At 36.0% G+C, this 12,013-nt stretch overlaps 1 protein-coding gene across 1 annotated transcript; it reads right to left on the bottom strand.

Moving 5' to 3' along the window:
• Positions 1-1,823: 1,823 nt before the first annotated feature.
• LOC145819974 (uncharacterized) lies at positions 1,824-2,600 on the bottom strand. Its single transcript, XM_082914142.1, has one exon. The coding sequence runs from the start codon at positions 2,598-2,600 to the stop codon at positions 1,824-1,826; it is 777 nt and encodes a 258-aa protein (XP_082770268.1).
• Positions 2,601-12,013: the final 9,413 nt, after the last annotated feature.

Here is a 12,013-nt window from a genome sequence, read left to right as displayed (position 1 = left end):
TCTGGCTAGTGAGCAAATATGACAAATTTTCAATGAATTTCGGCTCAAAGCATTTGCAACTGCATTTGCCTTTCCTTGGTGGTACAGAATCTGCAAGTCAGAATCTACAAGTCATAATATTTAATCAACTCGAGCCATCTTCTTTGTCTCATGTTCAATTCTTTATGAGTAAAAAAATATTTTAGGCTTTTGTGGTCGATGTATACTTCTCAAGTCACTCCATACAAATAGTGGCGCAAGATTTTCAATACAATAATCACAGCTGGAAGTTCAAGGACATGGGTCGGATAGTTCTTCTCATGCAGACGAAGCTGCCGAGAAGCATAGGCAATTACTTTACCATCTTGTATTAGCACACATCCCAAGCCTTTGTACGAAGCATCACTATAGATTTGGAACCCAACAGTAACATTAGGCAAAGTCAAAATTGGTGCCGTCACCAATCTAGTCTTCTATTCTTGAAAAGCGAATTGCCTCAGATCATTCTAATCATACAATACATTTTTCTGTGTCAACTATGTCAATGGCATGGCAAGTTTGGAGAAATCTTTTACAAATCTTCTGTAGTAGTCGGCAAGTCCCCGAAAACTTCTAACTTCAGTTGCATTTGTTGGTCTTGGTTAATTCACAATGGCTTCGATTTTCTGCGAGTCAACTGATATGCCATCCTTGTCAATTACATGCCCCAGAAACATCACACTATCAAGCCAAAATTCATATTTGGAGAATTTTGCATACAATTTCTTTTCCCTCAGAATCTATAGCATAGTTCTCAAATGACTTTCATGTTCTTCCCTGCTTCTATAGTAAATCAAAATATCATCAATAAACACAACAACAAATTCATCCATATATGGTTTGAAAATTCTATTCATTTGGTCCATGAAAGCAGCAAGTGCATTGGTTACCCCAAATGGCATTACTAAAAATTTATAGTGCCCATATCTAGTTCGAAATGCAGTTTTCTCTATGTTTTCTACCTCAACTTTTAATTGGTGATACTTGGACCTAAGGTCAATCTTAGAAAATACTTGGACTCCCTAGAGTTGATCAAACAAATCATCTATTATGGGCAGTGGGTACTTGTTTTTCACAGTTACTTAATTCAATTCCCGATAATCAACACATAGCCTCAAAGATCCATCTTTCTTTTTAATGAAAAAAACTGGAGCACCCCAAGGTGAAGTACTTGGACAGATAAATATCTTGTCGGACAGATAAATTTCTTGTCTAATAGTTCTTGCAATTGAATTTTCAATTGTTTCAATTCAGAGGTTGACATTCTATATGGAGCTTTGGAAACTGGTTGCATTCCATGTACTATCTTAATAGTAAATTCAATCTCTCTATCAATCATGTTTCCATGTAGTTCATTAGAAAAAACATCAGGGAATTTACTGACCATGGGAATAGTTTCCACATTAACGCTATCCGTAGACATATTCAAAACACAACACAAATAACCCTTACATCCTTTCTTAAGAAGTCTGTTCGCTTTTATAGTGGAGATTAAATATGGAGGAGGAACTACACCATTCCCAGAAAATACATTTTCAAGCAACCTCGGTGGCCGAAACACAACGGATTTGGCAACACAATTAATGGTAGCGTGATATTTTGTCAGTCAATCCATACCCAATATGCAATCAAAATGATTAATATCCAGGGGCAGCAAATCAACATATAACATCATACCACAAATCAAAATATCACAAGCCGGGGTAAACATAAGCACATATCATAGAACCCCCAGATGGTGTAGATACAGATAGAAGGTAGTTCATAATTTATAAAGGTCTAATCAATTTTCGAGAAAAAACATGCTACACAAACAAATGGGTAGATCTAGAGTCTATTAAAGCATATGCATTGTTAGGACAAATAGGAAGTATACTTGACACTACAGAGTCGGTGTTCTGGACGTCCCCAGGCACAAGTGCAAAAACTAGGCCTTGTCTCAAACTTTTCTTTCTGGTGTTAGCTCTAGTATTAGTTCTTGGTGTAGGAGTGGATCCGATTGAACTTGCCACAGGATAGTTGACATTTTCAGCTGTGAGTGGGCAATCTTTCATCATGTGGCCAATCTTGCCACACTGGAAACAAGCTCCTGCTGATCGGTGGTAAGGGCCCTTTTGTTTCTTTCCACATTCTAAGCAAGTATGTGCTGCACCACTACTTTGACTTGAACTATTGGAGGACCCTGTATTTTGCTTCTTTGAAAATGACTGGCCTTTTCTGGAATTAAACCCAAATCTTTTTCCCTTCCATTCAGTTGTTGGAGCTTTTGTCTGTTTCATTGCAACCAAATTAGCTTCCGTCATTAGAGCTTGGTCAAGTATATTCACATATTTAGGCAGCTTTAACACACCAATTCGATCAAATACATCTGGATTCAACCCTCTTTCAAATTTCTGAGCTTTCTTGTAATCTATGTCTACCATGTAAGGAGCAAATTGGGGTAACTCAGTGAATTTAGCCTCATACTCAGCTACAGACATGTTGTCTTGCTTCAACTGCTCGAACTCTGACACTTTTCTGTCTCTAAAACACTGAGGAAAGTATTTCTCATATAAGATTTCTTTAAATTGATCCCAGGTCATGGCTCCATTGTCATGTCGAATATGCATCCACCAACATGAGTTTCTTCCTTTAGGGTATAACTAGCCAACAGTACTTTCTGAGTTTCGGAGCATGAAAACACTTCAAATAACTTCTCAGTCTCTTATATCCATGTCTCGATTTTTAGTGGTTCAATACCACCTAGAAAAGTTGGTGGCTTCATCTTGTTAAATTTTTTAGTCAAACTGAGAATGTCATTGTTGACCGGCTCTACTTGGACCGGAGGGAGCAAGGGAGGCAGAGGTTGTTGTCCTTGTTGTTGTCTCAATGATTATGTTAGGGCCTCTAACATCCGTTCCATGCAGTTCAATCGGGCCTCAGAAGACTCAGTTGTATCATTACTTCTTGTATTTTCCATTGCTATAGGTAAACAAAGCATTAAGAAACGCATGCAAATAATTCTTTACAGTTCCTCAATGTTCATGTTCAATTCAGATTTGTTCATGTCAGCTCACTATAATTTAGATATGTTCAGATACTTTACACACACACTCACACATGCAGATGTAATGTCTTTAATTCTTTTCTAAGACAACCTATAGCTCATATGGACTTGTGTGTGCAATAGAACATGTGCTCTGATACCCCTTTGTCACAACCCAAACCCACCCCGTTTAGGTTTAGCATCGTAACTGGCCAATAATCCTGGGATTACCGAAGGCCTCTGAACAGATTAAATAAAATTAAGGAGCTAGTAGAAGCAAATATCAGAATATAATGTCCATAGAGCTATGTAGACATATATGAGACAGAAAATTTAAAACTTAATTTACATAATTAAGAAGTCATTCCCATGTCATCATATATACATACAGACAAACAAAAGACATGTTTAGACTTAACAAAAGAAATACAAAAAGGTCTTTAACATGGTTCACAAAAACTTGACCACTTCAAAACGAGAACCTCCTCAGGAGACACTATGGTTGGCTGACAAAATGGAACTCCAGGCAATAAACTTTGATCATGGTCACGTGCCTGGTCACCTACATACATAAATAATAGAGTGAACTAGAGCATAGTGAATAACAACAGAGTAAAGGATTTATGAATGATGTCCAAAACATATTTAAAAATCAGAGTTCATATCTTAAGCAAATTTAGATTTACATGCATAACTAGAAGTCATAAGCAGTTATATGTGGTACATCCATTAGCTATCAAATCAAATTGGTCATGAGATCCACATGCTTAGTTAGTACCAACGATCATAAAGGTTCGTATCTTGCGTGCAAGTAGCCATCGTATTGTATCCTCCAGATGAGGGCTATGTGAACATAAACCATGGTATTATTTCCCCCGGGCAAGAGCCATCTGATCATAAGCCACGGTATTGTTTCCCCCGGGCGAGGGCCATGTACATATTGGCCACGGTATTGTTTCCTCTAGGCGAGGGCCACGTGAACTAAGGATGCCACAAATACATTTTGGAAAATTGGATATTCATTCATGATTCACAAAATAGCATTTCAAAAACCAAATCATATCTTATCATTATGAAATTACTTATAATCAAATACAACTTTACAAAGTTGTTACTCATAGATAGCTCTGGTAGCAAAATAGTCAAAACAGTCGGACCAGACAATCTATGGCGCGTGACCTACACAGACACATAATGGATACATATTGAAACACACTCTAAGAAAACACTTAACTCATTTCTTTTCTATCTTGGTGTGTTTCTAATCTTTATCCTCATTATTATGTCTTAATTAAGGCTTAGGAATTATGTAATGAGGATGCAAAAATTCATTTTAAAGCACTTAGCCAAAATTCTGAAAACAAGATAGTTCGGTTGAGCGCAACTTTGGTCACTCAAGCGGACCCCTTAGTCTGCCAAAATTTTGGGATCTCTCATTTTACGCTCAAGCGGAGAGCTTGGTAGCTCGAACCAAGATGGGAAAACAAAGGGTGGCCGCTCATGCGTAGGTTCCATTGCTCCAGCCTAGGCCAATGTCTACAAAAGTACTAGGAGCTTCAATTTTACGCTCGAGCTAAGGTTCAAAAATAAGGGTGGTCGCTCGAGAGCAGCTTGTTCCACTTGAACCAACCCCCAAACTCTGCAAAACTTTTGGGAGCTTGCATTCTTCTCTCAAGCGCAGATTCCGCCGCTCGAGTGAAGCCTGCGAATTCTGGAATTTCCAGATTGCACTGCCAACTTCAAAACTTGATTTCAAAGAACCAAAACACGTCCTTTTAGGCCAAAACTTGAGAAAACATTTGTAAACTCATAAGACTTCATGAATTGAAGGCGATTTCGCCAAAATCAAGCTCAAACGCATATTAATTACTCAAACGTAAACTTGACATTTTGAAAACGCAACATGCAAACAATGACTTGAAATCTTAGCTTCCAAAACATGCACAAATGGAGTGTTTAAGTACAAAACCACAATGAGCTCTCATAATATAGCAAAAAGAAGCTCTTGCATGTAAGAATTTGTTGAAATCAAAACTCAACATCCATGAATTGTGCATTCATGTATGTTATGACCTTCATTAGCTTAGTTCTTGTATTTTTTAGCTTAACTATCTTGAATTCATGCATTAACTAACTACCTTACTAGAATTCATGCTCTTGTTGACTCATACACTTAGTTTATGGGTTGAATTATCACCACAATTCTTCAATTAGAGTCTAGAGGGTCAACACTTTGAGTTCCCAAACTAATTCCTCAAAATTCTCTTCAATTCCTTGCTTGATCTCAATGTCTCTCTCTCTCTCTCTCTCTCTCTCTCTCTCTCTCGGTTTTAGTGTCAAAGAAACCATTAGCCTTATATTGGCCTAATTAGAGAGCCTTAACTAATTCTTATTTAAGCTAAGCAATTATAATTACTTTATTCTAATTATTTGATTCTGAATCGAATTTCAATTAAACCTATCATAAAATTCTAAAAATTCTAAATAACACATTAACCTAGGCAAATTCGTCATCGGATGCTGACAAGGCCTTCAATTCACATACCGAGATAAAAACACAGACAGATATTCGTACCATAAACAAATACAAACACAATTAACACATAGCACACACAATTAGCTCAGAATTTCCTCTTAATTACTAATTAGGTATTCTTAATTAAGGATTATAGGCTAATCACAAGTTGGTGTTGTTACAGAAAGTTCCATCAGATTCAAGCCTAAAGCCTCGAGTTCTCTTCACCATCTCCATAAAACATAAAGTTCAGAGATTCAAATGAAAGTTCATCATCAAACTCTGCAAATCTATAGTCATCTTCTACTAAATTGAAGGGGATTCTGCAAATCTGATTTAGGAAAAGCTATCAAGCCCTCAAGTCAAAGTCCTACAAATTCGTCATCTTTTTCGGATTACTTGGAGGAGTTCGCCGCTCAATTTGGGAACAAGTTATCAAGCCCTCGAATCAACTTATTGAAGAGAAGAATCAGAGGATCTTCTTTGATTAGAAATTTCCATCAAAGATTGTACTCATTTTATTTTAAATCAATAAATTTATATTTGTTACTCTATTTATTTATTTATTTTTTTTGTTTTGCAGACAAGAAATTTGTGTATACAATAATTATTTTTAACCATTAGATGAAAATAAAAATAAAAATAAAAAATAAATAATTAGAAGGTGCCCTATTTCTCTAATACCACACTACCTATGGTATTATTTAATCCCCTCATATTCTTCTATTTAATCCTCTATACCAGTATTAAAGTTATTCAAAATTTAGTACCATATTAAACAAATACCGGATTGGATTGGATTATCTGGTGGGATCCACATGTTTCTCACTTGGCAAATTCTAATATACACACCCCTTAGAAGGGTGTACCATATACACCCCTAGTTATGTCAATTTCCTCTTTAGTTATGACTAATTTTTTTCTTTAGTTATGACATTATTTTAGTTATAACTCATGAGATCTTTAGTTATACCTCATGTTGTATTTAGTAATGAATTTTTATTTTTTTAGTTATGACTAAGTATAAAGTTATGTGATTTTTTTTCTATAGTTATATAGTGCATGTGAGTACCATAGTGTTTCCCTTCTCACTTTCCATCCATTCCATCTTGTTCCACAATCAAACACCAGAGTGACAATCCAGTGCGCTGCATATGTTTCCTCCACATTCAATATCACTTTTGATTGTTGGATTATTTTTTATGAAATTCAATACGATGAGATTATTGATAGGATTATGAATGATAAGCTTATACCATGAGATTAGATGGGATGAACAATTTAATATATGATAAGATTAGGATAGGATTGTTAGCAATAAGTTATACCACGGGATAATAGTTGGAATAAATAGTTTGATAGAATGAGTGAAGTATTTGGTTGTAATAAAGGGGGAAAAAAAATCTAGAGAAGCCTAATCTTTTTAATACCACACTACTTATATTATTATTTAACTTTTCATTTTTTGCTATACAAACAAAAAATTCGTACATAATGATGTGGTTTATTATGGATTTTTCACTTCAAAACAAAACATCATTAAAGCTGAATTTATTTACAATAATAGTAATGTCACATAAATCTTGTTAAATTTTTTATATAAATTTTATGTATATTTAAAATTTTCCATACCAAATTTGTCTGAGGTTTAATACCATGCAAAACATATACCAAATTGGACTATCCGGTCGAACCCAGATGTTTTCCTCTTTATCCCGCAATTAAGCACCGGATCCCACATGAAATCAAATTACTTGCTCTAAACAAGCTTTGGAAGTGCAAATAAACTCAATTTATAAGCCTTCAATTCATAAAAATCTAGAGGTCAATTTTTGTCCAGATCTCATTTGATCTAAACATTAAATAGTCATATTCATGGGTTCAACTTTCAAATTTTAAAAAAACTAAGTCAAGTTTCTAAAATTTTCATCTTCAAACTCCAAGTCAAATGTGGAAAGAGTTAAATTTCTAGATTCTCTAATTCTTTAACCAAATTATTCCAAAATTTATCTGGCTTTATTACAGCATATCCATAATTTTGTTCCCCCTAAAGACAGCAGGGATTGATCCAGTTTCAGATGGATACCCTGAGAACCTAACATCAAAGAAAGAAAATCCAACATCATATATTCTCAATTGGGAAATAATGGAAAGTGCAAATAACAAGACCAAGCATAGTGATTATACCTATCTTTAAAATCCTTGAAAATTTATTAACATTCTAAACCAACAAATGTTACTAAAATGCACATCATTTAGCTCCTTACATGCCATCTTCTATATATAAACAAAGCCTCAAAAAGCCCATACATTGTTTCCCAAATTATCTTTCAATGATTTAGAAGGAAGAAGAAATTAGAAAAGTCACAACAATCTTGGAATGAATGGCCACAAAGAACAAGACTAAATTCATAATTGGGTTGGAAAGATGAATCTCATTTTGTTTTTTGTCCTTCTTTTGTTGATGTAATGGGGAAAAGGATGAGACTTCTTTTGTTCTTTATCTTTTATGTAGTGCGATGAGACCTCATGTTTTTCATTTTCAAGATGTAGTTGTAATATTTTCTGCAATATTGAACCTCTTAAGTTGATGAACTTCTTCATTTGAAATTTATGTTTGCCATTGGTTTATGTACAACACCTTTCTAACAAGCATGATAACGTTTTTATTATTATTATTATTATTATTATTGTTGTTGTTGTTGTGTTACATGGTAATTTTGTGAATGATTTAGCTTCTGCAAATAATCAATATTGCTGAAAATATCGATGATGTATGTGATGTTTTTACTTAATGTATATCATGTTTGCAAAATATATTGCAGCTAAGGAGCATGGTTCCTGGGTTTAAGACAGGTCGGCGTAAGAAACCAGCAACTGGCAATAATGCATTAGCCTCAACAACATCTACACATGACAGCCACCCCGCTCACCTTTTTCGATGAGACGCAGCCATAGGATGACACACAAACAGTTGTGAAAGAGACACAGGCTCATGGCATAGGTAAGACCATTGTACTCAATTAAAGTGCATTATACGTTTGGGACACTATTTTCAATTTAAATGTGTGACTTGTTGCCCTTCTTTACCAGGGAAAACTAGGTTAATTCGTGTACGCGGACCTACCCTAGGAAAAGGAGTGCCAAAAAAAAAAATTGCTAGCAAGAAAGGGGAGAAACTACATGTTTATGTCAATCGCCTATTGAATCAATGACTGGAGGGAATGCCACCCCAGCAACAAATGAGTTGGGATTGCAAATTGAGCGGTTGTGCCCTCTCAAGGGTGTGAAGTCATAGAACAAAATTGATCAAAGTATCAAAGATGTTGTTGTACAAGTTGTGCTAGTAATTATTGACCTTGAACTAAATGTCTTCATTACTTACATTTGTAATTGCTGCAATTAATTTATGTAATACTTCGCACATGTATGCTTGGAGGACAAGTTTGATATTGGTGACGATTTTCATACTGACGAACAAGCTCAAGAGATCGTTGATAGAAAGGCGTATCTCTTGTATAAGGATTAGAGGTACAACCTAAAGCAATACTTCCTCGAACTTGAAGAAGAGGGTGTTGATAACCCCTATAGTCATCCACCTACAGCAGTTTGCTTGGACGATTGGAAACATATGATTGACGTGGCTTGGAAAGATGATTGTCATTTGGTACGAAACATTTATAAACCACTCTATTTCTTTAAAATTGTATTATGCCTTGATATGTAATAATTGTTGAATCTCTACATTTTTTTAGAAACGATCAAAAGTTGGTAAAGCAAACAGGAGTATGCTACCATACAATCATATAAGTAGATTTCAATCATTTCCAATAGCAATGTCGAACATGATGAGAAATTGTTCATTTGAAAAATATATGAATCACTCATGTAACCAAAAGTCATGGTTAATACTTTGAGGAATTAATTTTGTTATTTGAAATTCACAGGTAGGTGAGAATGAAGAGTTGGATTTTCCAGAATTTTATGCGAAATCACACAAGTCAAGGAAGACTAATGAATGGATTCATCCCAAATGCGGTGAGCTACATGTAAGTATTGAACTCTTTGTGCAATTGTATTTAATATTAATTAGTATCTTGGCACAAAATTGCATGTCATTCCTTATGCATTTGTTGCGTCATCTACTTTTTCTTTTCTTTTTTCAGTGTGTGTGTAATTTATAGGATGAGATGGTGAATCTACAAGTGGTAGCCACGGAAGGGGGGACACCATTGAGAGAGGATGAATCCTTACGGCAAGTGCTTGGCCAGAAAAAGAATTATTTGCGTGGATTTGGCATTGGCCTATGACCCTTTTCGCCATATGATAGTGTGGCACGAGCTCGTGACAAACATATGGAGGCAATGAGAGCTAAGATGGAGGTTCTTTCTGAGGAATGTGAAAAAGATCACGAAGAGTTGATGAGTAAGAAAGAAGAGCGTCGGAGATATCGTGATGGGGTGATAAGGGAAAGAGAGGAGATGATGAAACAAGTAGAAAAAGGAAAAAAAACAAGGGAAGAGATGATGAAAGAAGTAGAATAAGGAAAAAAAGAAAGGGAGGCACAACAAGAACAACTTAATCATCTAAACAACGTGGTTTTACGACTCACAACTTTGTTGCAAGGTTCAAATGGTCATCGTCCTATTTGGTAAGAAGAATTTCATTCATATGATAGTAAAAGTTCCACAAAAATACTACATATATTGACAATATTGTTTTGGAGAACTTGGAATTGTTTTGACATTATACAAATAAGAGGAGAAAAGAAATGTGACATTAATTTGTTAAATAAATCATTAACTATGTAAAAAAAGGAGAGGAGCGGAGAGAATATTTAATGATGCAAATTTCCCATGTTATCTCAAAGATGGAATTCCGTTAAATGAGAAACCTAAAAACAAATACATAGGACCTGTGGCAAAACACCTTAATTAACGTGTCTTAAACTTAACCGAAAAGGGGCGTTAAGGGGGCGAAAATGCGAAACAGCCCCCGAACCACCATATAGGTTGGGAATTAGTGTCGAAAATGCCATAAACTTAACGGAAAAATGGTGTTAAGGGTGCGAAAATCTGAAATAGCCCTAGAACCACCATATGGATGTCACGGCCAGCTTCCCCATGACATCTAGGACTTGTGACAATAGACGGAATATAATTAGCATGCATAGGTTAGGAGTTAGAGCCGAAAACGCATTAAACTTAATCAAAAAAAAGGCGTTAAGGGGGCAAAAATGCGAAACAGCCCCCGAACTACCGTACAGATGTCACGGCCACCTTCCCCATGAAAAATAGAACCTGTGACAACAGACAGAATGTAATTAGCACGTGCAAGTTGGGAGTTAGAGCCGAAAATGTATTAAACTTAACCGAAAAAGGGCGTTAAGAGGGCAAAATTGTGAAACAGCCCCCGAACCACCGTATGGATGTCACGGTCAGCTTCCCTATGAAAAATACAATAGACGGAATGTAATTAGCACGTGTAGGTTGAGAGTTAGAGCCGAAAATGTATTAAACTTAATCGAAAAATGGCGTTAAGGGTGCAAAAATGTGAAACATCCCCAGAACCACCATATGGATGTCACGGCTAGCTTTCCCATGACATATAGGACCTGACAACAAATGGAATGTAATTAGCACGCGTAAGTTGGGAGTTAGAGCTGAAAACATATTAAACTTAACTGAAAAAGGACGTTAAGGGGGTGAAAATGTGAAACAACCCCCAAACCACAGTACGGATGCCACGGCCACCTTTCCCATGACAAATAGGACCTATGACAACAGAAAAAATATAATTAGCACGTGTAGGTTGGGAGTTAGAGCCGTCAACGCATTCAACTTAATGGAAAAAGGGCTTTCAGTTCGAAAAACTGCGAAACAGTCCCACTGTACGAATGTCACGGCCAGCTTCCCCATGAAAAATAAGACATGTGACAACCGAAGGCATGTAATTAGCACATATAGGTTGGGAGTTAGAGTCAAAAATGGCTTAAACTTAATCGAAAAAGGGCGTTAAGGATGCGAAAAAGTGAAACAGCCCTAGAACCACTGGATGGATGTCACAGACAGCTTCCCTGCGACATATAGGACTTGTGACAATAGTCAGAATGTCATTAGCACACGTAGGTTGGGAGTTAGAGCCAAAAACACCTAAAACTTAATCGAAAAAGGGCATTAAGGGGGCGAAAATGCAAAACATCCCCAGAACCACCATAGAAATGTCATGGCCAACTTCTCCATGACAAATAGGACCTATGACAATAGACAAAATGTAATTAGCACGCGTAGGTTGGGAGTTACTGTCGAAAATGCCATAAACTTATTCGAAAAAATGAGAGTTTGACATCCAATAAATGTTCAACATTTTGATTGTAAATGGTGCCATTGTTTCATCATATACGGTCATCATTTGGGTGGTAAACGTATTAAGAAAGCATGATATGGTTATGGCGA

This window comes from Camellia sinensis, chromosome 1 (genome assembly GCF_055761805.1).
Source record: "Camellia sinensis isolate YWXY chromosome 1, ASM5576180v1, whole genome shotgun sequence".
Lineage (NCBI taxonomy): Eukaryota > Viridiplantae > Streptophyta > Magnoliopsida > Ericales > Theaceae > Camellia > Camellia sinensis.
Note: the sequence above shows the minus strand (reverse complement) of the source record. Positions and strands in the feature narration are given on the sequence as shown.